The sequence below is a fragment of the Anomalospiza imberbis genome, chromosome 3 (assembly GCF_031753505.1).
Source record: "Anomalospiza imberbis isolate Cuckoo-Finch-1a 21T00152 chromosome 3, ASM3175350v1, whole genome shotgun sequence".
In the NCBI taxonomy this organism is placed as follows: domain Eukaryota; kingdom Metazoa; phylum Chordata; class Aves; order Passeriformes; family Viduidae; genus Anomalospiza; species Anomalospiza imberbis.
In genome coordinates this window covers 81,418,745-81,445,977 of record NC_089683.1, presented here as the reverse complement: position 1 = coordinate 81,445,977, position 27,233 = coordinate 81,418,745, and the positions used below count along the sequence as shown (strand labels likewise).

The 27,233-nt window shown below is 41.5% G+C and overlaps 1 protein-coding gene across 3 annotated transcripts in view; it reads left to right on the top strand.

Annotated features, from left to right (window-relative positions):
* Window positions 1-26,159, top strand: part of KIF26B (kinesin family member 26B) — a 285,582-nt gene extending 259,423 nt beyond the window's left edge. For all 3 annotated transcript variants that reach the window (XM_068185364.1, XM_068185365.1, XM_068185366.1), the window contains 4 exons: window positions 867-4,299; window positions 16,978-17,180; window positions 18,176-18,326; window positions 19,712-26,159. In XM_068185364.1, the coding sequence (XP_068041465.1) occupies window positions 867-4,299; window positions 16,978-17,180; window positions 18,176-18,326; window positions 19,712-19,860 (3,936 nt within the window). In that variant the 3' untranslated portion in view covers window positions 19,861-26,159. The remainder of the gene's footprint in view (window positions 1-866; window positions 4,300-16,977; window positions 17,181-18,175; window positions 18,327-19,711) is intronic.
* Window positions 26,160-27,233: the final 1,074 nt, after the last annotated feature.

Genomic DNA, 27,233 nt, shown 5'->3' with positions numbered 1-27,233 from the left:
CTGTCAGGGAGCATTTATTTTCCTTTATGCTCTTAGTGCTAATAAAATAATAAGGAGTGAAACTGCTGTAGAATTAAAGAAAATTTGGGTAAATTAAGAATTAGATTCTATATGGTTCTCAGAGAGAGTGGAAGCAAAATAAAGGCAGAACAATTGTGTCCAATGCTAGCATTGACCACCTTTTTATTCCTACTGCTTCTAAATATGGGTGATAGATTTTCCAAGAAGTTGAGTCAAGATGGATTATATCCATTTTCATGTTAGAGAGTTCTGGTTGCTTCTGTGCAACTTATGGTGTGAATTGAGCAGAATAAGTGAATTTTATGCATTTAATTTTAATTGGCAGACTGACAAAAGCTTTTTTTTGTCAGTTGATTGAAGAGAGACAAATGAAGAGTTCAGTCCACACACCATCAGAGCACTGTGTCTCCAGAGACCTCTGAATGCACATTATACAATTCCACACACTGGTAGTATGGGGTCATATGTAATCAGTTTTCTTGTTCCTCTTCAAATTCACAAATGTACACACACACACAAAATAAGCAAAACCTTTGCCAAATACATGATTTCTTTGACTAGGCTCAGTTATGGGACATATCTTAATCCATATTTTTAGTACTTTTTTTTGAAGTCTTATGATTTTGAGTGGGACTCAGAGCTGGGGCTTTGGCTTCAACATTGAACATAGCTATGAGTTTGCTCCAGGGCTGTGGATAAGCAGCTTCAGAGCTTTGTGCCTTAGTTTAGAGATTTCCCAGTTCATATGTGACCATTTTTAGTGTATGTCATTTGTGCAAGGAGCAGCTTGAAATGCTGAAATGTCATAGACATGTTTCTCTCTCTCTCTCTCTCTCATGCTGCAGTACACATCAAGTTCTTCTGGAGGAGAGAGCTCTTGTGAGGAGGGCCGGATGCGGAGGCCAACCCAGCTGAGGCCTTTCCATTCTAGAAACACTGTGGACCCAGACTTCCCTATTTTGCATTTATCAAGTGATCCTGATTATTCATCTAGCAGTGAGCAGTCATGTGACACGGTGATTTACGTTGGCCCCAATGGCACTGCCCTTTCTGACAAGGAACTGACAGATAATGAGGGTCCCCCTGACTTTGTTCCCATAGTTCCTGCTCTGCAAAAGACCAAAAATGAGGGCAGGTTGGAGGAAGTTAGTGAATCAGGGCCCAGCACATCTGAAAGAGACTGCCTGAAGTGCAACACCTTTGCAGAGCTCCAGGAGAGACTGGATTGCATAGATGGCAGTGAAGAGACCGACAAATTTCCCTTTGAAGAGATGCCTGCTCAATTTAGCTCAGACCAGATGTCTAAGTGTGCTGTCTCAAGCCAGCTGGCAGAGCTTAGCCACTTACCAGAGTCAGATAAGGAAGATACAATGCCAGAATGTCAGCATCCCGACAGAGAAGCCAAGGAAAATACAAATACAACACCCAGCAAAACTAGGAGAAATCACTCCCCTGTTCCTTCTGGAGCTCTTGCCAATCTTTCAACTCCTTCTTCTCCCAGGAGTGTAACAGGCAGCTCTAGTAAAGAGCTCAACTCTTGTCAGTTAGCACACAGCACCAGCTTGCAGAGCAGCAGAGAAGGGCTCAACACCTCTGGATTTGTGGAAGGCAAACCTCGGCCAATGGGTTCACCCCGGCTTGGCATTGCAAGCCTCTCAAAGACTTCTGAGTATAAGCCACCAACTTCTCCTTCCCAGAGGTGCAAGGTCTATACACAGAAAGGAGTCCTGCCCAGCTCCACTCCCCCACCAGCTCCCCTGAGTAAGGATGCTGCCATGACATCTACTGAATCTTTATTACAGCCAGAAATCCGGACCCCACCTGTAGGCATGAGCCCTCAGATTATGAAAAAGTCAGTGTCATCCAACAATGGGGATTTTGAAGAGACCGTTCTCAATGAAGATGAGCAACAAAGCATTTCTCCAGAATCCAAGAAGGAGATTCTGAGCACAACCATGGTGACTGTGCAGCAGCCATTGGAGCTGAATGGAGAGGATGAGCTTGTGTTCACCCTTGTGGAAGAGCTGACCATTAGTGGTGTCCTTGACAATGGGCGCCCGACCAGTATCATCAGTTTTAACAGTGACTGCTCTGTGCAGGCTTTAGCCTCTGGCTCTAGGCCAGTCAGTATTATCAGCAGTATTTCTGAAGATCTTGAATGTTACTCCAGTGCAGCTCCTGTGTCTGAAGTTAGCATCACACAGTTCCTTCCTCTTCCAAAGCTGAGTCTGGATGACAAACCCCAAGATGATGGCAGCAGGCGCTCATCCATCAGCTCATGGTTGAGCGAAATGAGCACAGGGAGTGACGGTGAACAGTCGTGCCACAGCTTCATAGCCCAGGCGTGCTATGGGCATGGGGAAGCTATGGCAGAGCCCCCCGTCTCCGAGTTTGCGAGCACCATACAAAGTGCCAGCATGATTTGTGTAAATGACAAACAGAAGTCAGTGACTGACAACATGCTTATAATGTCAGAAATGGGGGAGGAAGCTTTTGGCAAAGTGCCACCCATCAAAGGCTGTAAAATATCAGCTCTAGGCAAAACTACTGTCACAATCAAAAACACAGCAAGTCTCAGCAGCTGTGAGGGCTACGTCCCAATGAAGACGAACATTACTGTGTATCCATGTATTGCTGTTAATTCCTTCAAAGCTCAAGACACTGATGATGCTGTACCTGCTGTAACTGCGGACCCAAAGGCGGTTCATCCCCATGATGGGAAAGAATCCATTGCTAAGAAGGTTATCAAATTTGAAGACCCTTGGTTGAAGAGAGAAGAAGATGTTAAAAAGGACAGCTCTGGGAGCAGTGATGGGCCAAGGCCTGATACAGTTGTGGTTTCAGCCAAGCCTGAGCACAGCACAAAACAGTCCTCCATGGACAGGTTTAGCAGCAGCAGTGGAGACACCTCTATTTCCCCAGGATCTGACAGTCTAAAAAGGATTGTGGATGGGTGTGAGGTGGTAGCATCCAGCTCTGCAGCCCAAAGCCCTGTTCATTCCAGTGATGGCTTGAAGAACTTTAGCCTCCCTCGAGGGCTCCCAAAGGCAAGCAAGGTGGAGGAATCTGACAGTCATCTCCATCCTACTTTTACTGACAGCAGTGGAGTCAGTTCTCCTGCCCTCCCCCAGTTTTCTAAGGTTAGTCTTGACAAGAAAATGGCCTCTCCCAAACACTGCATACTCACTCGTCCCAAAGGGACCCCTCCTCTGCCACCTGTGAGAAAGTCAAGCTTGGATCAAAAAAACAGAGCCAGCCCCCAGCACAGTGCGGCCAACAGTACCACAAGCAGTCCCTCCAGCCAGCCTATGTCCTTCCTGGCCAGCTTCCCCGAGGAGCAGAATGCCAAACAAAAAGGCCCTGGCATAGACAGCAGCATCAACAACAGCAGCAGCAAGCTTTTCAGTGCCAAGCTGGAGCAGCTTGCCAGCAGAACCAACTCCCTCGGGAGGTCCACAGGAAGCCACTATGAGTGTTTGTCACTGGAAAGGGCAGAAAGTCTCTCCTCTGTGAGCTCCAAAATGAGCCCTGGCAGAGACACCACCATGCCTAGGGCTGGAAGGAGCCTCAGCCGCAGTGCCATGTCCTCACCCACCAACTCGGGCCTCTCCCAGTCGGCAGGTGCCTCCCCAAAAGCCAGCCAGTCAAAGATCTCAGCTGTCAGCAAGCTTCTCCTGGCAAGTCCCAAGGCCCGCAGTCTCTCTGCCTCTGCCACCAAAACGCTCAGCTTCTCCACCAAGTCTCTGCCTCAGTCTGTAGGGCAGAGCTCCAGTTTGCCCCCAAGTGGGAAGAACATGTCCTGGTCAATGCAGTCCCTCAGCAGAAGCCGGGGCTCCAGCCTTGCTTCCAAATTGCCCCTTCGTGCTGTCAATGGGCGGATTTCAGAGCTGCTCCAAGGGAGCACCAGTGCCAGAGGTGTACAGCTGCCGGGAAGTCTAGAGACAGACGAGCGTGGGGGCCTTCCAGGAGACGAGAAGCCAGCTGTTCACATGCTGCCTTCACCTTACAGCAAGATCACCCCTCCTCGGAAGCCTCACCGCTGCAGCAGCGGCCACGGGAGCGACAACAGCAGCGTCCTGAGCGGGGAGCTGCCCCCTGCCATGGGGAAAACAGCCCTCTTCTACCACAGTGGGGGCAGCAGTGGCTACGAGAGCATGATGAGGGACAGTGAGGCGACAGGGAGTGCTTCCTCAGCGCAGGACTCCATGAGTGAGAACAGCAGCTCTGCCAGTGGCAGGTGCCGGAGCCTCAAAACCCCAAAGAAACGATTAAATGCAGGTGAGCTTGTGGTGGTGGGAAAGAGGGACACAGACCAAAGCAGATTAGTATGCAGGCGGTAGGCTAGCCCTAAGGGTGAGCTAGTTAAATACCAATTCCACCTCTTTGCTGGGAAGCAAGGACATGGTAAGTATCCGAGGCTCTGCCTTTTTTCATTTTGGAACATTCACTAATCCTGTGTGGTTGTGGTTGTATTGTCTTTGCAGTGGAGTCTCCTCCTGACCTCTTTCACTTTGGTTTACTTCAAATGAACAAAAACTGGTTAGTATTGCCAGTGACAGCCACATTCAAGTATTTATTTATACAAATATACTTCTGATTTAATTCCAGAAAGTTGCCTTAATATGCACACAGAAAGGAGTCCTGCCCAGCTCCACTCCCCCACCAGCTCCCCTGAGTAAGGATGCTGCCATGACATCTACTGAATCTTTATTACAGCCAGAAATCCGGACCCCACCTGTAGGCATAAGCCCTCAGATTATGAAAAAGTCAGTGTCATCCAACAATGGGGATTTTGAAGAGACTGTTCTCAATGAAGAATGTTTGGGCATGTTTCACCAGCCCAAGACCAGAGTCTTGCTGACTGGCTGTATCTTTTGTGAGCCTGCTCTGTTCCTTGTGTGCTCTGGATGCCCAAAGGTGCAAGATGCCTTACATCTGAAACCACTGTTGAGTTCCTTCTCCCCACATAGGAGATGGAACAAAAATGTCTCCATGCCACTTGAAAGATGTTATCCTGTACCTGAGACACTTGCCTTTTGAGTTGTGTTTCCTTTCCCCAGAAATTTATTGATAATAAAGAATAGGTAATATTAAGAACATTATATGGAAACTGCACTGAAGCACTTTCAAATCTGAAACTTTTTTAGTGGTCATGGAATAGATTGGGAAGACTTTGTTCAGACATAATCCCCAGTAGCTTCACACTACATCAGGACTTTTTAATTAGATAGCAAGAGCCTCCTGGGTCATATCAAGAGTCTGTGCAGCTACCTCTTTCCACTAGGGCAAGTTTCATAAAGTCACAGAACAGGGATGGGGACCATTCATGAGCTGGTCAGCTCACGTTTTTCCTGGGTGCGTTTTCCCAACCTGTAGTGCAAGTCCTGCATAATCTACTTCTGAAAAAAATTCAGGTTGACATTGGACCTGGTGGCACAGCTATGTGGAATGTCAGTAGCTACTTACTCTACGGTAGCTGTGTCTTTCCAAAATGTGTTTTTCTCATAGCATTCCTAATTCACCAGCCATTCCACTTGCTGTGATACTCCCCTCTGGAATTCATTTCCAGTGAACAGAGTAATGCATAATTCTCCCTTTCTTTATGCTCTTGACTGTGGTAGCAGAAAGAACATGTGCAGCACAGATGTGAATGCAATAAATACTGCTATTAAAACAACATCCATAAATGCAGAGCTGATTGTACCTGTTCAGGGAATGCATCTGAAAGTGATCATTCAACAAAATGCAAGCCCAGACCTAATGACTGAATAATATTTCTGAAGTTAACTTTGCATCCTCTGAGAAAATCTCTTTTCCTAGTCCTTGAATTAAATGGTATTAAATTGATTTTCCTCTTTCTTAGGAGCTTAGCCTCTAAAAACCCCTTTCAAATATAAACTTTTTTATAATAACTTGCAAGGAAGAGAAGGATGATTTCTATCTTGTAAAAAAGGAAAACAAAGCTGTCCACAGAGATGGCATTTGTGGGTGTAAAGCGACAGCTTGATTGTGTCCTGTGGAGAAGCTGCCAATCTAATATGGACTTTTTCCACAGGTCATTTAGATGGAAAAGTTTATCAATTTCTGTGACAAAACAGGCAGCTGTGCAGATGAGGGAACAGATTATATACTAGAGAATGTCCCCCTTACTCCCCCAAGGGAGATATTTTTCAAGAAAAGCTCTGAGAAAACTTCAGGCAGAGGCTCCAGATTCTTTAGACTCCAGTGTTCATCCATGAACTGAATCACTAGAAGACCAATATTTGTTAACTCTGATGCTCACAAAACTGCTTGTTTCATTTCACTTCTTTCTGCTTTGGTAGCACATTGGAGGTTGGACAAGGCTGGAAATGCAAGTGACAAAAGCATTGTCTTTGTGGTGTTCTAATTACAGACAAGCTTCATATGTGTTTGTTGTATTTTATACCCGGGCTTTGTTTTGGCTCGCAGCTTTGGCTTTTGATAGCCCCTGTGCAGGACTAAACGTTGTGTCAGTGGTCATGAAAAGGGAGTTGTGAAGGAGAGATCTCCTTGAGACTCAGGTTTAAGAATGTTCTTGTAGCAGTCTGGAGGACACACCAGGAAAGAAGAGGCCTTGATCCTACCTGGTAGAACATTGACACTGGTTTGTCATACAGTACAAGTATACAAAATTATCAAGTGATGAGTTAAGTATGAACCTTTCATTAGCAGGGAACATGAGGAGTCTTAGCTTTGCTGCTTTTTTTACTGCTGTGCAACATTTGACCTGTCTTTTCCCCCAAATACACCTTCTTTTGGCTGGCCAAGAAATTAATCTCTTTATTCTGATTGCTGGTGTGAGGTGGTTCCTTTCTCCTTAGTCAGCAACATTACAATTATCTGCTTGATGCTGGACATGAAGCTCTGCGATAGAGGGTTTTCAGTGAAGGGCCTGTGAAATTGCCTACCCCAGTGGACTCAGCATAGCCTGGCACATTGACCTCCCTTAAAGTAATTTACAAAGCTTCTCACTCAATTCAGCATGTCACCTGATGTGAAGAGATTCTCAGTGTATCATCTCTGATACTTTACTTTTGAGAGTGATTCCCTATATCAGCAAGTAATTCCCGTATTGTTTGGAATGACTTGTGTATAACTGCAACCAGGGGTTTTATGGAAATTAAAAACTCAATCTTTACCACCATCCCTATTTCTAGCAGAAAACCACTGCCCAGAAATTAATCAGGCTTCACTTTCATATAACCCAGCTCCTGTTTGCATTGGTCTGGCAGCAGTGAAATCATAATTCTGTTTTGATGTGTTTGATAATAGTATAATTTTTCACATGTCAGCAGATTTATGATGGCATAAAAGCAGGAGTATTACTTCAATGCAGGAGAACATGAAGGAGGATTTAAGGTAAAAGGGAGAATAGAGCTGTTTGCTAATGTATTTTTATTGTATAATGAAAAAATGTGAAGTTTTGTAATCTTTCATCCTCTGTAGCATCTCCTTTCTTATAGTGTGAGCGTTATCTCTTAAGGAACACTTTTTAATGAAAAAGCTAGCACACAAAGGTTCTGAGATCTTAAAAGACAGATATTATTTTAATACAAAGTGTCAAGAGCATTGGACCTTTCCTGATTTGCGGTCACAGATCCACTGTGCTGTAATGGATATGGCACTATAGATATGCTCATTTCAGGTCAGGCAACCTTGTCCACTTTATTTATGATTATTATTAACAGAAATGGTAGCTGTCAGACACTATCAACATGAATCAGCCCAAGGCCCCTGTAAAAGGAGTTATAAAGAGTCTTTAGGAGAATCACCAGAAGATCTCACAATTACTTTTGAAGTTCTGACACATTGGAGAGAGATAATTTTTTCTTGAGATTAAGATCGTGTCTTTCAGTGCTCTTAAGTGCATTATTTGTATGTGTAGGTGCTTCTGCCTTGAATGTCATACATGAAACATCAGACCTACACTGACAGCTTTTGAAGGATAAAGCTAGTTCATATCCTTCACTGTTAGCCTTAGGTTAATTTTTGGGCTTTGTCTGGGTACCTGTACAGTTCATGGACAGTGCAGTACAAAATTGTATATGTAAAAAATTAGAAGAGAATAATAATAAAAAAACTCCTTTTGCATTCTGGTACCTATTGAAAAATCATGTCTTTGCCTTATGAAGCATGTAAGCCTTTCCCCTGAAGCTAACCTATGCATTTAATAAATATTCCCATTTTTCTAACATCTAACATTGGTTCTGTAACATCATGTCAGCATATATTGGCCCAAAGTGACTGTAGCAGAAACAAAGCTATTTAGCCCTGATCTATGGTTGTACATTTCAAAGCTTTGTATATCTTCTTTTTAATCCACACTGTGGTGTAAGTATTGTTCAAGACTCCACTTTACAAATGGAGAAATGAAGGTAAGGAGTGTTGCTGGCTTGCCTAATGCCCTCAGCCAAGTGAGAGCCAGAACCAGGGTTGAATTACGGGCACCCTTGACTCCTAACCTCAACCACAACTGACTTTGCCATACATCCTCCTCTGCCCTTGCTGAGCAATGGAAAACAGAGTTCCATTTGTTATTTTCTTTTTGTGGCTGGCCCTTCTTCCTTCTTTGCCTGCAATCATCTGTACAACTACATTGTACTTTGATTTCTTTGTTCACTCCATTACCCCTTCCCTGTAAGAAACAACAGCCATATTTCTTTCTCTGGCTTCAGCTTCCTCTCTCTTGGGTAGGCAGTGCTGTCTTGAGCACACTGAAGTGTTAGGGCATAGTTTGTACAGTTACAAGATGCAGCAGTTATTTATTTTTTAACTCCTCAGAAATTCCAAGTGTGGTGGCCCAGTGCAGCTCCATGGAAAGGCAGTGATAAGGGTGCTTTTATAGTACATATCCCTATATGTGATCAGGAAGTGCATTCTGGTTGAACTTTAGTTTTACCAAAGCTGTATTTGTATCCCAGGGGTGCAACAGATATGAGAGGGAGGCAGGCAGGGCAGCAAATTAGGGCTTGCAAGATCTGTGTTGTATTCTCTGGTGTGCTGCTGGTTCACTGTATCACCTTGGGCAACTCATGTAATTTCTGTGTTCTCTTGTTACCAGCTCATAAAAGTAGATATGCTGGTACAAAAAAAAAGTAATAGTGAGGTCCTTGGATCAGAAGTGTTATCTACCTGCCGTTTGCTCTTCTGGTTTGATTTTTAGCATCTTTTACTGAGTTTGGATATACGTGGGCATTGCTTTACAATAATTCGCAATGAAAAACATGACGGGATGATTTCAGAGATGGAGCTTTGGTGTTAACTCTGGGTCTCACCCACTGTGAAGTAATAGCAAAGGGAGAGTCCAGGCTTTTATAAGGTTTATCCAATAAAGCCAAGTCCTATTTGCATTTTCATGTTACATACATAAATGTGTTGTTTCCAGATTTTTCCTGCCCTTTCCTACATATATTTACATATTCCTATCCCTTACAGTGTTTCATTAGTCTCTGTAAGGAAACCTCCTTCCCTGGGAACAACACAACAGGAGGGGTTCTGAGATCATTCATCATAAACAAGGCATTTTATGGAGATTACACTGATCTTCCTGAAGCTATTTTCTTTCCTGTTCCCTGTGAGATAGGTTTGGAACCTAAGAAAGTCCCCATCCCATGTAACATTGAGTTAGACCTACAGGCTTCAGTCTGTCACTTCTTGCAGCCCTCTGTTGAGGTAGGACAGGCTTCTGCTAAGGAGTGTATCTCCTTTGATTCCTCTAGTTTTGAGGCTTTTGGAGCGGAGTCTGAGCTTGGAGCTTTGCTGATGCTGGGGCTTCTGTCAGCAGGGTGAAACACTGAGGGCAGTGATCTGTGGCCCCAGCAGGGCTGTGGGAGCAGCAGGTGAGCAGCAGCACTGGGTGCTGGTGGGGACCCCTGCCTCGCAGCTGGTGTGCACAGGCCCTCTCCTGGGACTGGGGCATGAGAAAAAGATGTGAGACAGAAGGAGGCAGCTCAAGACATCAGACTTTGGGCATAAAGTCCTTCTCAGTAAAGCACTTCCCTGTTGGGTCAGTCAGAGCCATTGGTACTTAACATTTTCCTGAATGTTAAGTATCAGTGAACATCAGAAAACAAAAACCTAAGAGATATTATTGAAAGTCAGGCCAAATAGAAACAAGACTGGGGCAAAATTAAGGTTTCCAAAGCTTGAATTCCTGAAGTTTAAAGCTATGCCCTGAGCTGGAGCTGCATATTTCAGAATCTGGAGAACCCTGCATTTGTCAGTCCAGGATAGGATTTGGGTGTGTGTATGTGTGTTTGTGCACATGCCTTTCGTCTTCTTTGCATGGGGAACTATCTGACTACAGATAATTAAAGATTCCTGCTGTAGCATTTGATGACATTCATAGTAACGTTTCATGACTCCATGCAGCTCTTTCTCAGTACTAACTTTCAACACCAAAGAAGAGCAGATTGCTACATGATTTTAAACACTTTAATTAAAAGGCAGACTGTTAAGACATGACTAATTATTTACAATTAGCCTCCTTTTTCCTCATGCTAGTGTGCTCTGGGTTTCACTGATGGGGTGATTTTAAAGATGGAGATTTAGAGGTTCCTGGAAAACCCTGAAAACTCTATATTTGAACATATTTACTCTCTGGAAGCACTTAGCTCCTTCTATGAAACCAGCAGAAAAAGCCAGAGGCTGAATCTACGGACTGTAAATTATGAAAGTTTGTCTCCAACCAATATTGCAAAGCATCACATTTTGAAACATGGCCAAAATGATAATGACGAAAGAAAACACCAACAAAGAGAGTCTGAGCTTTTCTTGTTGAATCCAAGTGAAAAGGAATTTCGTTCATGTTTAAACTGCCTAAGGCACAGTGTGGGGAGCTGAAAATTGCCCTTTGTATCAGAAAGCTGTAGGGCACCTCCAGCTTTTCTACTTTAACTTGCTTACAACTGATGGTAGCTAATTGATATCCTGTACTATGCTTTTACCATAACAAAGGATGTTTAGAATTATGGGTAAATGCTGTTTGCATGCAGGTGACCACTTCATGCATGTGACTTGCTGACTGGACAGCCCTGGGGCGAGTAGAGGGAGGGGAAGTGCAGGCTTCAGCTCCAATTTTTTTTTTTTGTTCATTAAAACAACAGCATTGATTTTCCCAGGTCAAAGCCAGGCCATTTCATGCAGCAAATCTGTGTTGAAAGGGATCAGAGTAATCATTTTTTACACGCTTGACTACTGCATGCCAGCACTGAGCTTTCAGCCACATGAACATAGCAATGATTTAATAGAGGAAGTGGCAGCAGGCTATTGTGCACGGTGAAGGCTCCATGTAACATGCATGACTGAGTCGCACACCATTAGGCTGGGTGTAAATAAAACCTGCTCCTGACACTGCCACAGAATTGGCTCCACCACTGTCCTGGTGGGAGCTAATGTTCTGGCTTAAGAGCCCTTCCCCCTGCAGCCTCTGCCTTTGCTGTCCAAGTGACTGGAGCAGCTCTTTAATGCAGTACTGTAGAAATAATAACCAGCTTCTTAAATAATGCCACAATGCTGATAAATGCCTGTTTTAAACCAAAATCCAGCCTGAAGAGAGAGAAATGTTTAGAAGAGACTCTGGTTGGCTTTTTTTTTTTTTTTTTTTTGCTAGGAACTGTGGGTGATGTGCATCTTCCCTGAAGCATCTCCCAGATTACTTGTCAACCTGCCATGCTGCAGGAGGGCTGCTTTCTGATCTGGTTTCAGCAGTGCTCATTCACCAGCTCTAAACTACCCTGAAAAGCTCCTTTAAAAGTAACAGAGTAACTCAGAAAGCAAGGTTAAGAAATAAACTGGGTAGATAAAAGATGAACTGTATTGATAGAAGAAAATTAGAAGTTGGATGTACATCAGTATATTCCTTATACTGGTACAGAAACAGCATATCTAGTATAGGTGTGGATGGAATATTATAAACAAGAATTGATTTATTCCAATAAACACAAAGCAAGTGATTTCTTTCCTCAAGTGTCCTTGTACTTCTTATCAATTGACAACAGTGGGCTTGCCTAACAGCCAATACAGAATATGGCCTGAATTATTTTACAGTGAGATGGACATAGAAAATTTTCTTCTGAATGGTGGATCCTCCCAGTGTATCCTATTCCAGGTATTTGGGTGCAACATGGTCCTTTCTATGCAATAAGTGTAATCTGAGTTGTGAGTATGAGTGATTGCTGTTTGGACTTTCTGGCAATATAGACCTTGGTTCTTTGGTGTTTGGAGATGGGAACCCTAAATACTTCTGGTGAAGTCCCCACATCATCAGAGGAGCCTTCCACTTGAAAACACTGGCAATGACCTCCCCTTCAGGAGGGGAACTGTGCAAACTCTATGAAAATCCATGGAGTGAATAAGTGTATGCTCTGCACTGGCAATAAAATAAACTAGGAGAAAGGAGGTCAAAGGAAGGGGGAGGAGTTTGTTCAGTCATGGACAATTGACCATAAGGGTAGATCCCACTTGGAAATAAGAATGAGAGGCAAAGTCAGCATCACATTTTAGATTCAAACAGGACAGGAGCCCTGTTGTCAGACAGTGAGGAGCAGCAGAGGAAATAGGATAGATAATCTTTGCTAATAAGAAAAGCTTGATTCTACAACTGACATTGGTGCTATTGCTGTTGGAACCACAGAAGGAATAGCTTAGGGGTACTGCTCTAGTTAACCAGGTCTGGTTTTTGTAATTTCCGTGGACTGTCTGGTGAGAAAAACTGAAATACTGAAGAACAGGTTCTGTACAGAAAGGCAATTTTACATCTCATAACATTAAATGCTGTGGGGAATAGCTTTGGCTCCACGTCCCGCCTTTGAGCACACAATATAAACTTCTGAAATGTTGTTATATCAAGTTACATTTTCATTTTCTGTTTGCAACACCTTGAAATTTCTAGGACAGCAGTTGTTTTGCATCCCATTTGGATGTATCCTGCTTTGAAGAGATACACATCACACTGTTTTTCATTAAGATTTTGTACTTGTAGTTTTTGCCTTTACCTTTTTCACAGAAAAGATGCTCAATCTGGAATATGTGCTTGGAAAGCAGCCTAAGGAGAACACTCCAAAATATACAGTACTTAAGCAAAACCAGACTTTTTAGAGGTTTTGCCCTGGTCAAAACATACTTTTATAAGCACACATCCTTTTGCAGTTTGGCAGTTTTGCTGAGGTCAGAGTGCCTTTTTATCCTTAAAGTTACCCTTACATACCTTGGTCTGTATTTCTCATACTTTAAGGCTCTTCTGGGTTTACCTTTGCTGAAATATGTTGTAGCTTCAGTACCACTCTTCACCCTTCAGGTCTACTTTCACACTGCACGCCTTCACTCCTGTGCTACTCTCTTTATCTTAAATTTAACCTGGCCAAAACTTAACCTATAGCTTAATGTAGAGCAATAGATCTGTTGTAAAAGCAAATCTTGTACCCTGTGTATTTGTATGGCTATTTCACAGCCTGGTTATTCATACTCAAGCTAGGTTCAAGAGGGGTTATTCTGAGAGTGCATAAATTCAAACTAAGTGAAAAACATATTATTCAGGGCATTTAACAAATGACATTTTGCTTTACATACTGCATGGTCATAAATGAATGTGAAGTTATTTTACCCTGAGTTCATCTTACTGTGTTTCTTTCTGATTGATTTTTGGTATACATTTCTTTTTTGGATGGAGGAATGAATTCTATTTACGTGGTGGGAGGGTCAGCCATTTTGCCAAGGTGCAGAGGTAGAGCAGAGGTAGGAGGGTGCTGAGATCTGCTCCTGTTGAGCTCCCTGGCTGCCCACTTTCTTCATAAGTCATACATAGGGAATAGAGGAGTAGTGTGCTGCAAAGCACAAAGCATGTTATATATCATAGAGTCAAAATTTATGAGATCCTAACTCCACTGAGTGCACCCAATAAATTTGGGATTTGGTGGATATTTTCTATATGAATGGAAAACTGCATTTATTTTAACAATGTAATTGTTTGTTGTTAGGGATGAGAAAGCTGTCAGCTGCTTTGTGATATTCACCCCAAAGCTCTGTTTAGGCTGTATTTCCTTACTGATCCCAATTAACGTAAAATAAGATAAAAACCAGAGACTAAATGGAGAGGTCAGAGTCAGGAGCCTCCTGTCAAATGGCACCATTATTTTCTGTACCTGGGCTAATAAGCAGTGCATGTTTAGAACAAACTAGATCCACTTTTACCTTATGGGAAAGAGTAAGAAGATCTTTCATTTTAATTCCTCCTCAAAGCACTTTACGCCTCAGATAAATCATCCTGAGATGAGTTCAGAGCTGCAGCCTGTCCTGTTGTCATAACCCACAGGCAATCCAGACACGAGCTCTGGCTAGAAAAACACAATGAGTTAATGTCTCCTGCCACTGCTGCACTCTCAGCTGCCTCTCTCCCAAGGGCCAAGTGCTATTAAAGGAAGCCTCAGGTTGGAGCCCTCCTTCGAGACCGCAGGCTTCTGCTTCCCATTCAGCCAAATGGATATGAATGGGAACAAAATGAAAAAAAAAAAAAAAAATTACTGTCATTCCTGTACTTCATACCCCAGCAATCTGTTTTGCTTTGCTCCAAGTAGGAGCCTGATGCTGTTCATGTGGCAAGGTGCATTGGAGCCATCCACCTGCATTTCCAGAGAGTCTTGGACCTGGACTTCGACTCTGGCTGGAGACAGAGTTTTTCCAGTGGGGTGGTTTAAAAGTGCTTCATTACACAAGAAGGTGGTTTTAACAGCCACAGTGGGGAAAAGAGGAAGAAAATCAAACATCACAGAAAAAGGCACTTAGTCGTAATCCAGTCATGCATGGAGAGCTGGGCAGGAGGAATTTCCAGTCTGCTCAGCTGCTTCCTTGAAATGCTACAGCTAGTCTAAAGGCATGTCAGGAAAGGAGATGTGACCATTGCTGTGGGGCAGAAAGGAAAAATAATTAACAGCATTGGGTGCATTAAACAGAAGGTCAGATCTGATGCTTGTAGATATCGCTGGCTCTAGAAGTTGTTGAACAGCAGAGAGATTGTATTTATACTCAGACAAATTTGAGAGACTGCTTCTGTGAGACACCATGGCCAAAAGCCTCAAAAGTATTAAAAAACTTATTTAATGCCTGAATCCTTTTGATCTTGAGTGACACTAGGATGATACTCAGGGCCCTTCACATCTAAGCAAAGAGAGGACTTGTTTCCCAGGAGGGTCTGAGTCTATTTCAGGATCTCTCCCTGCATGTAATAAAATTGAATAGCCCACCATGATCTCTCACCTCCCTTGAAGTATACAGTTGCTCCCAGCATTTGGTTACCTTCCTCTAGCACTGCTGACAAGAGTCACCATTAGAATCACAGACCCCTTTGTTGGGTTCTTCCCAAACTGTCTGTCTTCTTGTTGTCAGTTTTTGGCTATGGTAATGGGTCAGGTCTTGCTTTTTCTTTTATCAAGATCTGACTCTTCTCTTGATCAGGCAGTTTAATCTACAGATTAACTGAAATGCATTCAAGGTAACAGAATGCTGACATTGTCTTCCAGTGACTGGTACCACAGAACTAAAATAACTCCTGCTTGCTGGTATTGTAAGGCTTCATTTGTTCTGGCATGAATATTTTTGCTGGGCTGCAGTTTGAGCAATAAACACAGCTATGATGAGTGTCATAGCATGACAATCTCAGGTTGTTTGGTATAAAGGGGCCTTGTAGTGCTCCATGTCTGCCCAGAACTGTCTGTCAATCATCTCTGGCTCTCTTTTTCCTGCAATGGGTTATCTCAGATGTATCCAAATAAAAGCTCTGTAGACTAGGCTTCCCAATAGACCATTCTCATCCATTTAAAGCTAGAATTTGCAGGTTAATTTCTTGTCTCTAACATAGACCTACTGGTCTCTAGGACAGACTATTGTACTCATAAATCATGGGATAAGATGTGAATAGTTCTCAAAGTCAGCACAAAAGCAGACTCCCATGAATGAAACTAGGCAATACTTTCTTACTTGAAAATCCAAAAATTAGGCAATCAATAGATATTTTGGGGTTTTTTAGCTTTTATTGAAGCACCAAGTTGACAGACATGTTGAAACTATTTACATTCAAGTCTCAATAAATAAAATGTGGGAAATTCCTATAAATGATTTTATCTTATTTTTAAAAATAAAATCTGCATAATCATTCAGCATCTCTTCCCTGCTGGCTGGCATCACTTATGTATTTGCAGCCAAGAAAGCCAATTAATAGTTTCATTCAAACTTGCTGGCTCTGGCTTTTGTTTTTGGCTTCTCCCATCCTGCTGTGTTCTAGGGAAGACCTGTGTCAGCTACAAAACTTTTTGTTTTGGTGGTTTTTTTTTGTTTTTTTTTTGTTTTTTTTAACCAAGCCATTGCTCTGATTGTACTAAACCAAGAAAGGAAATGCAACCAGTTGGTTTCATTTTTTGTGTTTGTTTTTGTTCTTTGTCCCAGCAAACCACTGCCATTAGGCCAGGGACATACATTTTCCTCCTTGGTCTACTGTAGGCCCTGACTTGGCATCTTTTGTGGCAGACACTTTGCAGTGGCTGGCTAATGCTTGTCCTTTGACTGTAAGGGTCAGTGGCAGTAAAGAGGTAGGAAAGCCAGGCTAGACCAGTTCCATCCTGCTGGCTTGGGTCCTTCATCTGCTCTCCTGTATGTGGTGAGGCCTAATCAACGGGTAGCAGACACAGGCTCTGTGAACTGCAGGGGATGTGTGCCCTCTGAGCATCAAATCCTGGAGTCAGGCACCAAGGACCACTGAGGGTGTCATTCATGGTGGGTCGGTACTGAACATTGCAGCTACCGCTCCCATGGTCTCCCTGGGTTTTCCCTCCATTTTCTTCTGTATCTGACAAGGCCAAACATGCATCATTTGTAGACTTCTCTGCAATGGAAAGGAAAAGCAATAGCTGTGCTAACATGCAATGGCACTTTCTCCATTTGCAGGTTCACAGAGGAGGAGGCTTATTCCAGCTTTATCCCTTGACACGGCCTCCCCAGCAAGGAAGCCTGCCAACAGCCCCGGGGTCCGCTGGGTGGATGGGCCGCTGCGGAGTGGGCAGAGGGGGCTGGGGGAGCCCTTTGAGATCAAAGTCTATGAGATAGATGATGTGGAGAGGCTCCAGCGACGACGAGGTGGGGACAGCAAGGTGAGTGCCATCCATGTAATCTGGCGGGTGTAAATTGCAAAGGTCAGCACTTAAAACATACAATTGGAAGGAGTATCTGATGTTGAGTATTTTTGAGCAACGATGGATTATAGACTTCATTATTATTTTAAGCCATTTTTTCTTCCTAGCTTCTGACACTTGTTGAAACTGTTTGTGATGTTTGGAGAATCTTGTTGGAGTGGGGTTTCCACTGCACTTTACCCACGGCAGATTTGTTTACAGAGGAGATTGTGAAATAATGTTGAGATCTTCACACAGGCTTGGATGAGGATAGTTCTGTTATTGGAATTGTTTCCACACTAGCAAGGGTAGCACAGTCCTCAGATGGTTTCATTCACTGCACGTCTTTGTGGCTGCCACCCCTCAGAAGTCATGTGAGGCCAGGCTGGCTGACTCCAGCACTGCACCTCATGCTGTTACTCTGCTCCAGAGCTATACAGAAAACATATCTTCTTTATTAATGACCATGAATTGCTAGAGCTTTTCATAACATACTCCCTTTGTTTAAGGATGTTTCAAATTTGATATTGCTACCAGTTCTCTTATTTTAAAATATGACTAATGCATTACTTATGCACCCAGCACAGGGGTGTGTTTAGGCTTTCAATACAGCAAGCAATGGATTTCCTACTCCCAAGAGCTTAGATTTTCTTAGCCAAACTGTGGTGAAAAAAAAGGAAATGTTTTCCTACAGTTAATCCAATTTCAAGATGCTGCCTGTTATTAATTATTATGGTTTATTATTAACTACCATTGCAAAGTCTCCAAACCTCACTGATGGAAAATATGAAAACCAAACAAAAGCAATAAAAATAAAGCAGATGATGGATGATTTCATGCAGTGATTCATAAACTTCCAGAATAAATGGCTCATTGTCAGTGTTATTGATTGGAAGATCATTTCACTGAATGGTCCTGGGTATTTCTTCTCATCTTCACCTATTCTTTCCCTGCTTCTTTTTCCTGGCTGGCAGGAGGTGATATGTTTCAATGCCAAGCTGAAAATCCTGGAGCATCGCCAGCAGAGAATTGCTGAGGTCAAGGCCAAGTATGAGTGGTTAATGAGAGAACTGGAGGTGACCAAACAGTACCTGATGCTGGATCCTAATAAGTGGCTCAGTGAATGTAAGAGCATTGTTTTATTGCCTGAACTCATAAGTTTCCTTTGGTTTATTTAATAGGGGGATGGAAGGAAGCAGAAATGTCTGGTAAGAGTGAGATGTAAGCTACTGATTGTAAACTAAAATGAACCAACATAGGACCTAAGGGCAAGCTCTAGATTGACTGTCTTTCTAGAACTAGATCCTATAATTCTTATTAAATGTTAACTGTAGAATTGAACAATCCTTTTTGCCTGAGAGCTGAAGGTTGAAATGGTACAGCATTCTAGTGGTGGATGTTGCCATTGGTAGATTAACGTTCATGCGTTTCAGTCCACAGCTCCTGAAAATGAGATTTTTTCTTTTGGCCTCAGATCACTCAAACATATGAGCAATATTATAAATCTGCTCTTCTATCACAAAATAACACTGTGGAGCAAACTTGTCCCTTGGCAGCAGTGGGCTTACATGAAATGAAATGAAATTTGGCCCATTTTTTATAACTAGAGATGTGTAAAGTTCACAGAGCTTAAAGGGCATTCGCATTCAAATGAAGAAGGACCTCAGCACCTTTAAGGAAAATACCATAAAGAACACTGCAGTAGTTATACAACAGTGTTTAGTATTAGCAAGCAGATAAGTTCATATCAAAGAGTTCTAGAAAAAACTCCACAATGTGCAAAAGTTTATTTTGGATAATTTCAAGTGGCAAAAGGAGGCTGGCTGGTGTGTTTCCTTACAACATCCTAACTCCTTCTTTGACAGCTGCTTTAAATTGACACCAGATAGGTACATCCTGCAAAACAACAACAGTATATGTTTCAGGAACACTATAAAGGAAGAGAGTTTAAAAGGACATTTTCAAAGAGAGAGAGAATTTGCTATGCATTGCTGTCCCCTTACTGTGTGATGCCTTTGTTTGTAATTGCAATGTGGTAAGTGCAGAAAGCCTGGAGGGTTGCGGAGACCTCAGGAAACAGATAAGATGGGCAGTGCTGGAAGACAATGCATCTCACACTTGGCTTCTATGGAAGCTGCTGCACATCTGTGTTGTAGGGATTGATGGCCTTGCTGGAGTGGTCTAGAGGGAATCACATGGAGTAGGGAGAGGTGTGAGGAACGAGGAGCCTAGAGGTTTGTTTTAAATTCCAAAGGCAAAAGCATCTGCAGTTCTGGTGAGGATGACAGACCAGATCGCTCCACAAAGCATCCAATGCACCTTAAAATTGTTTTCCATTGTAGACAAGCTGTTGTGTCATTTTAATAATCATTAAATAAAAAGGCAACTTTTAAAGACAATGGCAAGCCAGAGGTGATGTGTATAGTACTGATGAGTTTGAGGACTTGAATTAGCTCTGCCATCACTAAGTTTTGTCTGCTTTTTCTATCTGTGTATTTTCTTTCTCACAGTTGACCTGGAGCAGGTATTTGAGCTGGATTCTCTGGAATACTTAGAGGCCCTGGAATGTGTGACTGAACGTTTGGAAAACCGTGTCAACTTCTGCAAGGCCCATCTCATGATGATCACCTGTTTTGACATCACCTCTAGACGCCGATAAAGGATGAACCTCAAGAGAATTTCAATGCGCATCTCTGCCATCCTTCTTTTCCCTTCCAAACAGCATCCCAAAGACAAAAGAATGAGGATGAAGGTTGGAGTCAAGTCTCAGCTGTGTGTATGAGAGATTTGCTATACTATACAGAGGAGTAGTATTAAAAAAACAAACAGAACAAGCATGGAAAATGGAGATAGAAGGCTGTTGATACTCTTAGCCTAAAAGAGCACTTTGCGGAACCTTTTAAGGACATGTCTGTAAATAAGAACTGCTGGCAGAAGACACTTCTTTCCCTGCATTAGCTGAGAAAGGAGGAAAGGTGGTTGTGGGACTTCCATTGAGAGGTTCATTAAAAGAAAACCTATCCAGAAAAACTGTTCAAGTGCCTTGCAAATCTTTGTTATCCAAACATTTATGTTCATACTTTATTGTGTACAGATGGTGCTAGTCAAGAAAAGAAAAAGGAAAAAAAAAAACAAATACACTTTTGAAATGTATTTACAGCTTGTTTTTCTCTTGGTGTTTTCTCCTGTTTCAGACTTGCTGTTTCTAAGTAACTTGTGTTTGTAGAGATATTTCCTAATCAGTACGACATATGAATAAATGTTAACTGTCTTTTCTTGTTACCAGAGTAAGGCCACTCAAAGAGAAATTCAGCTTTCCCAGATGACACAAAGATATTTCTAGCAGAGAGTAAGGGTTGTTTAAATGCTCTTCTGTACTCTCTTATACGCTGGAGAACACCGTCATTTTCTCAGCCTGTAGGTTTTGCAGTGTATGAGAGAGAAGTGACATTACTGTGAAGTAAGTATCTTTTCAATTTGATCTAACCCCCATAACTTGTTTTCTTGTTCATATATGTTTTGCTTTGTACTGGCTGGAGTTATGAATGAGGAGATACTTTTATCCTAACCCCTTTTTCTGGTGCTAGTAGCTTGCTGGAAAATTGTCTTCTAGGCTAAGGGTTCCCATGTTTATCAGTCCAAAAATGAGTGATTTGTTCTTCCTTGAGACTATGACTGGTAAAATTTAGCTTTGCCTCTTTACGACATATACCACTGCGAGACGTGTTTTGTCAGCTTCTGATCCCTGGCCCAGTGTGTCCATGCTCACAGATGTACCTGAGGAGTGCAGGCTCTGCTCAGCTCAGCACATCTGGAAATAAAGCAAATGAGTAGATACAGCACTTCAAGCATGTTGGCTATGGCATCTTTACCAATCCTCAGTACCTGAAGCCGTGGCAAAATTCACATTGATATCAAAAGGACAAGGGCCTGCACCTCTATGCACATCCAATTATTCTACTAGTTGGCCTCTTTATCTACAAAACAGTATGTGGGAAGGAACATCTTTTGTATTTCATAAACAAATATGCAAACCCCACATTTTAATTACATATGAGCATGAAGAATTATTTTGTTGAATTAGGTTTCTTATTCCTATATACTGAAATAAGCACATTCACAAAAAATTCTTCTCTCAGATACATTTCTGCTAGCCTCCTGTTGCTTGTGAGGAAATAAGACTATCATTTAATATACTCAAAATGCATCAATTAACTGCTGTACTTAACTGCAACTCTTCTTTTACCTGCACCATCGTATCAATGCCCTCTTACAATACCCCAAGCAGCAAGTCCCAGTGTTGAAATAATACTAGTAGATTTTCTAGTGGTTAGGTGAATGGAAAAGATTTTTTTAAAAAGTAGAAGTAACATTTGTTTAGTTTTATTTTCTTTTAGTGCTCTACAACTTCTAATAATGAATCTTACTTACTCTATTGCATTTGTCACTGGATTTTGTAGAAAAATCTTAGAATCTATAGGATTATTGGAAAGGAAAAGAGGTCCTGTGTGAAAGTCACTTTCTAGTCTGTTCCACAGCAATTTCCTATCATGAAACTGATATTCTAAGTATCAAAGACATATCCCTTTCTCTCTCAAGGAAAAAACCCCAACCAACTTTGAAAATCCCCCCAGACAATGCAATTTATCTGGCTTTCTTCTCTTTATAGCAGTTTCAGTAACAGTTACTTTGCATTGGTTTTTTGGAGGCCATCTCTTCTCTGCAGGGCCCCATGGATTGTGTACAGCTGCAGAGAGACAAGGAAATAATCCCTGCACACAGTCCATGACTTACACAGGAGTGGTGATGCTTCTATAAATCAAGTGGACACATTTTGGAGCTATTGTAAAATACCTATTGCATGTAATATTCCTCACCCACAGTAATTCAATTATTCATTGATGCTCGACTTGGTACTTCTGTAGCTTAGGAGGCATAGCAAAAAGCATGTGTACCTAACCATTGTTTTAAAGAGTAAGAGCATATGTTCACCCTGTTTATCACAATGGACAAAAATTGATCTCTGAAACCAAATTGATTATGCCAAGGATGAATTTTACATACTAAAAAATATGTACTAATTGAGCAGTATTGCAGTACTTACAAATATTTTATTTCTGGGGACCTAATTAGAGTAGCCATTAACTCCCCTAATATACTAGTATTCATAGTCTAAAATCCATATGCATTCTTTACTTTCTGTCATTTTATTTCAGAATTTGCCACTATGTTTTTAAGAACTGTGATGGCTTAAAAAAAGAAATGAAAAATTTGTGGAGATTTGACATGATAAAATGTTATCTTCTTGAAAACAGCTTTTTACTTCAAAATGTATATTACTATAACTCAAGTATCTGCAAAACACATAAATCAAAGCATTCAGGACTTTATTATGAAATTGATCTCAGTTTGCAGTAGCCAGCATTTTAGAGAAGATACATACACTTCTGCAAGTCATCCAGGAAGCACCATTCTTTAAGGTATTGCCAGCATAATGCTGGTTTTATGCTGATTTTTTAAAAGGCATCGTGTAACCCAAAATACACAAGAGCAACATGAATGTAATGCCTAATCATTTTCACATTCAGAAATCAATCTTATTTCCCTGGGACAGCTTTAGTAGGAAACAGCAGTGTTAATGTAATTAGGTTTGAAGGTTAATTCTTTGTTCGCACGTGTCACAGGAGATTGCAGCTCTTCATTGTCAGGCTGTGAGATGACTGTGGAACACCAGCACCGCTCCACATCTCCTCTGGCACCTGGGGGCGCTTCCTGAGAACTGCTGCTCTTGGCATACGTGAACTTTATCCATACAAGTGACAGGAGTTGCTCTATAGCCATAAATTCAAGTGTAACGATAGACTGGAGACTTCAGCTGTGCTTAGGGTGATTCAGACATCCCTCTTGTCTGTGTCAGCTCTCACAGCAGGCAGAAGCTGCTCTCGCTCTGGGAGCTGGGTCAATTTGTGCTCTGAATGGTATGGGAGAGCCCTAATTCCTGGTATATTTGTCACACATCTTTTCTTTTGCCATGCATGCTTTGCATTTGCTTCAAAACAATTCCTTGTCAATTCATTCAGATCTAAGTATCCAAAGTATTACTTTACAGAAGGACAAGGAAGGAAACTAATACTCTCCTTTCTTAGGTTTTCTTCTGATCTTGCCCATTCTGATAAAACTGAGGCACAATTGCATTAAGAATCAGAAGAGTTACAACAGAGTAAACCCAGTTGTGAGGAAAATTCACTCACCTGCAATTTTTTGGGGTATTTACTGTTAGTTATATAGTAGCAGATCATGCTACTCTTATGTATTTAACACCCCTTTCATGTAAAGGCCACACACAGGGCTATTGCTGAACATCTGTCTTTGATCCAGTCTAAGAAGACCCACTGCCGTAAATCCTAGCTTCTGAAACTTGCAGGTCCATAAAATAGTATGGACCTGCATCCTGCATGGTATCAAGCAATGACATGATCCTCTGACATGATTCTTAGTGAGGGCTGCATAAAATGTACAAAAAGGGATCAAAGATACACACTGACATTTTTTTCTTTTATCTCCAAATGTGGCAATTATAGAGGATGAAAGCTGGGAGTGATGCTGGGAGTAATATATACCAAATCTCATGTTTCCTCACAGAAAACAGTCTGTCTTGAGGTGTGGGTTTTATTTATTCACTTTTTTTCATTTATCTCAATAATATGGCTTATCTTAAAATAGGGACCTGTGGAATGGAATTCAAATGTGATGACAGCTGAAAAATATAGACTATTTTACAAATATCACCTTTTACAAATGTTTGTGATTTTGCTGTATTGTTTTTAATGAGCTAAAAATCATTGTAGAAACAAAAGTTGTGCATACACTGATAAATACACATGTACACAGCCTGAGATGGCCCCCTCGCTCACTGCTGCAGGGAAGTGGCAGAGCTGCTCACAGATGGCAACATCACCACTTCCCTTCCCTCCTCCAAGGAGTGCATGCCTACAAAAACATTACCCTTGCACTCACCTGGATGAAGTTAACTTATGCCACACTATAGGGAAACGTTATGCTTGAAACTCTTCCAAGGGCTTCATTAAAAGGTTCTTTCTTACCCAAGTTCATCCTAAGTAGCCAAATTACTGCAGTTCTCATGTAGAACCTATTAGAGCCTGTAAGAGTATTCCAGATTAATTACTCTATATTTCAGAGTGTCATGAAATAGCAACAAGATATTTTATAATCTCAGCTCTTTAACACAACAATTTCTGCATATGCTTGAGGCATGCAGCACAGTTACATCAACTGAGAGCCTGGACTCTGGGTGGTCTGTGAAGCTTTCCATCTAGTCCTAACAGAGTTAAAATTGTAAATTGAATCTTCTGCATTGCAGAAGCAAATTCAGTTCTCCTAAACCAGAGGCTGAGCAACCTCTGATGCCAGTTGTATGATGGGAAGGATGGTTGCACAGCATCAGGGATGCACTGCAGAGATCATTAAATACCAATAGGAGTGGATGATGACCATAGAGAGAGACATTTCTTCTCAAATCCATGGATGGTGGCATACCTCACTTAATCATGATGTCCTCATGGTCTGTGTTTTGTAACTCCACAGGCTTTTGCATTGGCAACACACAGCAGTTTTTGAAGAAACAAGGCTGGCTGTTGCTAGCTAGCCTAAGATTTGTAAGAGGTTTCCAAATAACCATAGCAAACAAAACTGTGAATGATTTGTCAATGCAAAGTTAATAATCTCTCTCTCTTGCATTTATTGTGCGCTCATCCCATGGTTATCTGAGCTTCCATACCTGTTCCTGGAAATAATAAACCATTTTATTATTGTCTTTATCTTTTCTTCTTTCTCCTTCTCAAGCAACCTTTCAAAACAAACACAAGAAAATTTTCCCTTGGAAATGTAGCACCCTTTTGCTACCAAATTCACGAACAGCAGTCTCGTGCTCACTTATGCAAACCTTTGAAGCTCACGAAGGGCATGATGATTCTGCAAAGAATGGAGGTGCTGAAAGTAGCTGAAACAATAGCATTCAGTAGCATTCAGTTATAGTATTTCAAACTACCTTCAACCCTTCTTGGACAGAAAATAAAACACAACCCAAACCATCTTACTTTGAGTGGTCCTACTTAAGTATTGAGCAAACTTTATAATAATGGTAATAAATTGGTGCTTGAGGCAGTTTCAGCTATATTACATATTCTCTATATACTATAGATTTGGATGTATTCACCCTCTTTATTGTATATGTATGTGTGTGAGTATTTACATGTAGCACACATACATATATGTTTTATGTATGCATAGATACTAACTTTTCTACATTTTACTTCTTTCCCACCCATAGCTGAAACTGTTGGTTACTAACATCCACATCCACATCATATTCTATGTATGAAGGATATAATTTATTTGTAAACTCAGGATGTTCTTGTTTTATAGAGTTGCTTGTGTTTTATAATTTATTTACACATCATGGTTGGAAATGCTTATCTAAGTGCTATGCATTGAAGTGTATGTTTGCTAAATCCATTTCACTCTGTCCATGGCTATGTTCTTTCTCATTATAACAGTGTATAAATAGGGCTAAGGAGGAGAGAAACTGATAGATGTAGAACTTATGCTGGTCCCATCATTGGGCAATTCTGGGAGAGGATGTATCAGCAGTATATATATATATATATATATATTTTATCAACTAAATTTTATGGGGGGGGGGGGAAAGGAGAAAGAACAGCATGAGGACAGGTTCAAAATGTGGAAAGTCACAGCCATTTCCAAGTTTGTCAACAAATGCATTGAACCTTTTGCCATTAAAATTGTAAAGTTTATTGTTTGCTGGCTAAAAAATATCCCTTTTGTGGTATTTGAGGTGTGAAACATTGTCAAAAATATGATGTCTGGAAAAAAATCAAACTATAGTGGCATTAAATGTTTACTTTTATCTTACCAATATATCTGCCTCCTCCTCCTCTTTCACCTTAGATAAGAGTATTTCATGGCATTTCATACCAGAGAATGCTTTTGACCCACAAGAGGATGTGGTATCGTAACAGTGAAAGTGAGCAAGAGAGCAAGATCAAACCTGAAAATAAAATGACCAAAGGGGCTCTATCAAGCAAGTGTTACTGAGAAGCAAATTCACCAGAAAACAGTAAGGAATTTCAGGGTTTGGTACCAATGATAGAAATAATACAAGCAAGCAGAGCAGCATTAACTTGCCTGCTGCTGTCCAGAAACACAAAGAAAACACAGTCACAGACCTGAAATGGTCAGGCTTTTACATAAGCTGGTTATGCATATACACACGGATTGCTCTTTTGCATCTGTGAGCAGGGGAAAAATCTGAGACCAAGCAAATATAAAAGATGTATTCATAGGTATAGTTTTTTAATCATCTTTAGCAATTGTGACACATTTCCCTTGGCCACCATGCATGGGAGTGATAAAAAGAGTTTGTGTCCATTACTAAAGACATTTTTCTCTCTAAGAGAGGCAGTGGTGGCAGGTTCAGCTGACGCCTGAACTGCTGCACAGGTGTGCACAATATCTGCTTGCCTTCAGCTCATGTTTGTGGCATTCCTTGTTGATAATTAAGAGAGCACCTTGCTTGCAGGACACGATGTGAACGAGCTCTCTGGGCAAATCTCCCATGCCCACCAACACCTGGATAAGCCCTGATAAGGACACTGGGCTCTTCCCATTAGAAGAAAACCACAGATCTTATTTCCTGTGGGAAAGATTTTAAAAAATCCCCAAATCATTCAAAACATCTTTTAAGACAAATCATCTGCCAGCAGATGTCTTTCTCATATTCCTTACTTTAGGAGGGACGTGTTAGGGTTTAAATATTTGGTTAACATTTTGATGAGAATTTAATAAGGTCCTTTCTTCTATCTTATTATTATACAACAGAGCGACAGATCTAGCAGTTACGCTTGCAGGGAATGCAGTTTATGGTGACCTCTTTTAAAGGAAAATTATTGATGTGGATAGAGTGGCAAAGGCTGGCAAAGATGGTGACAGTCT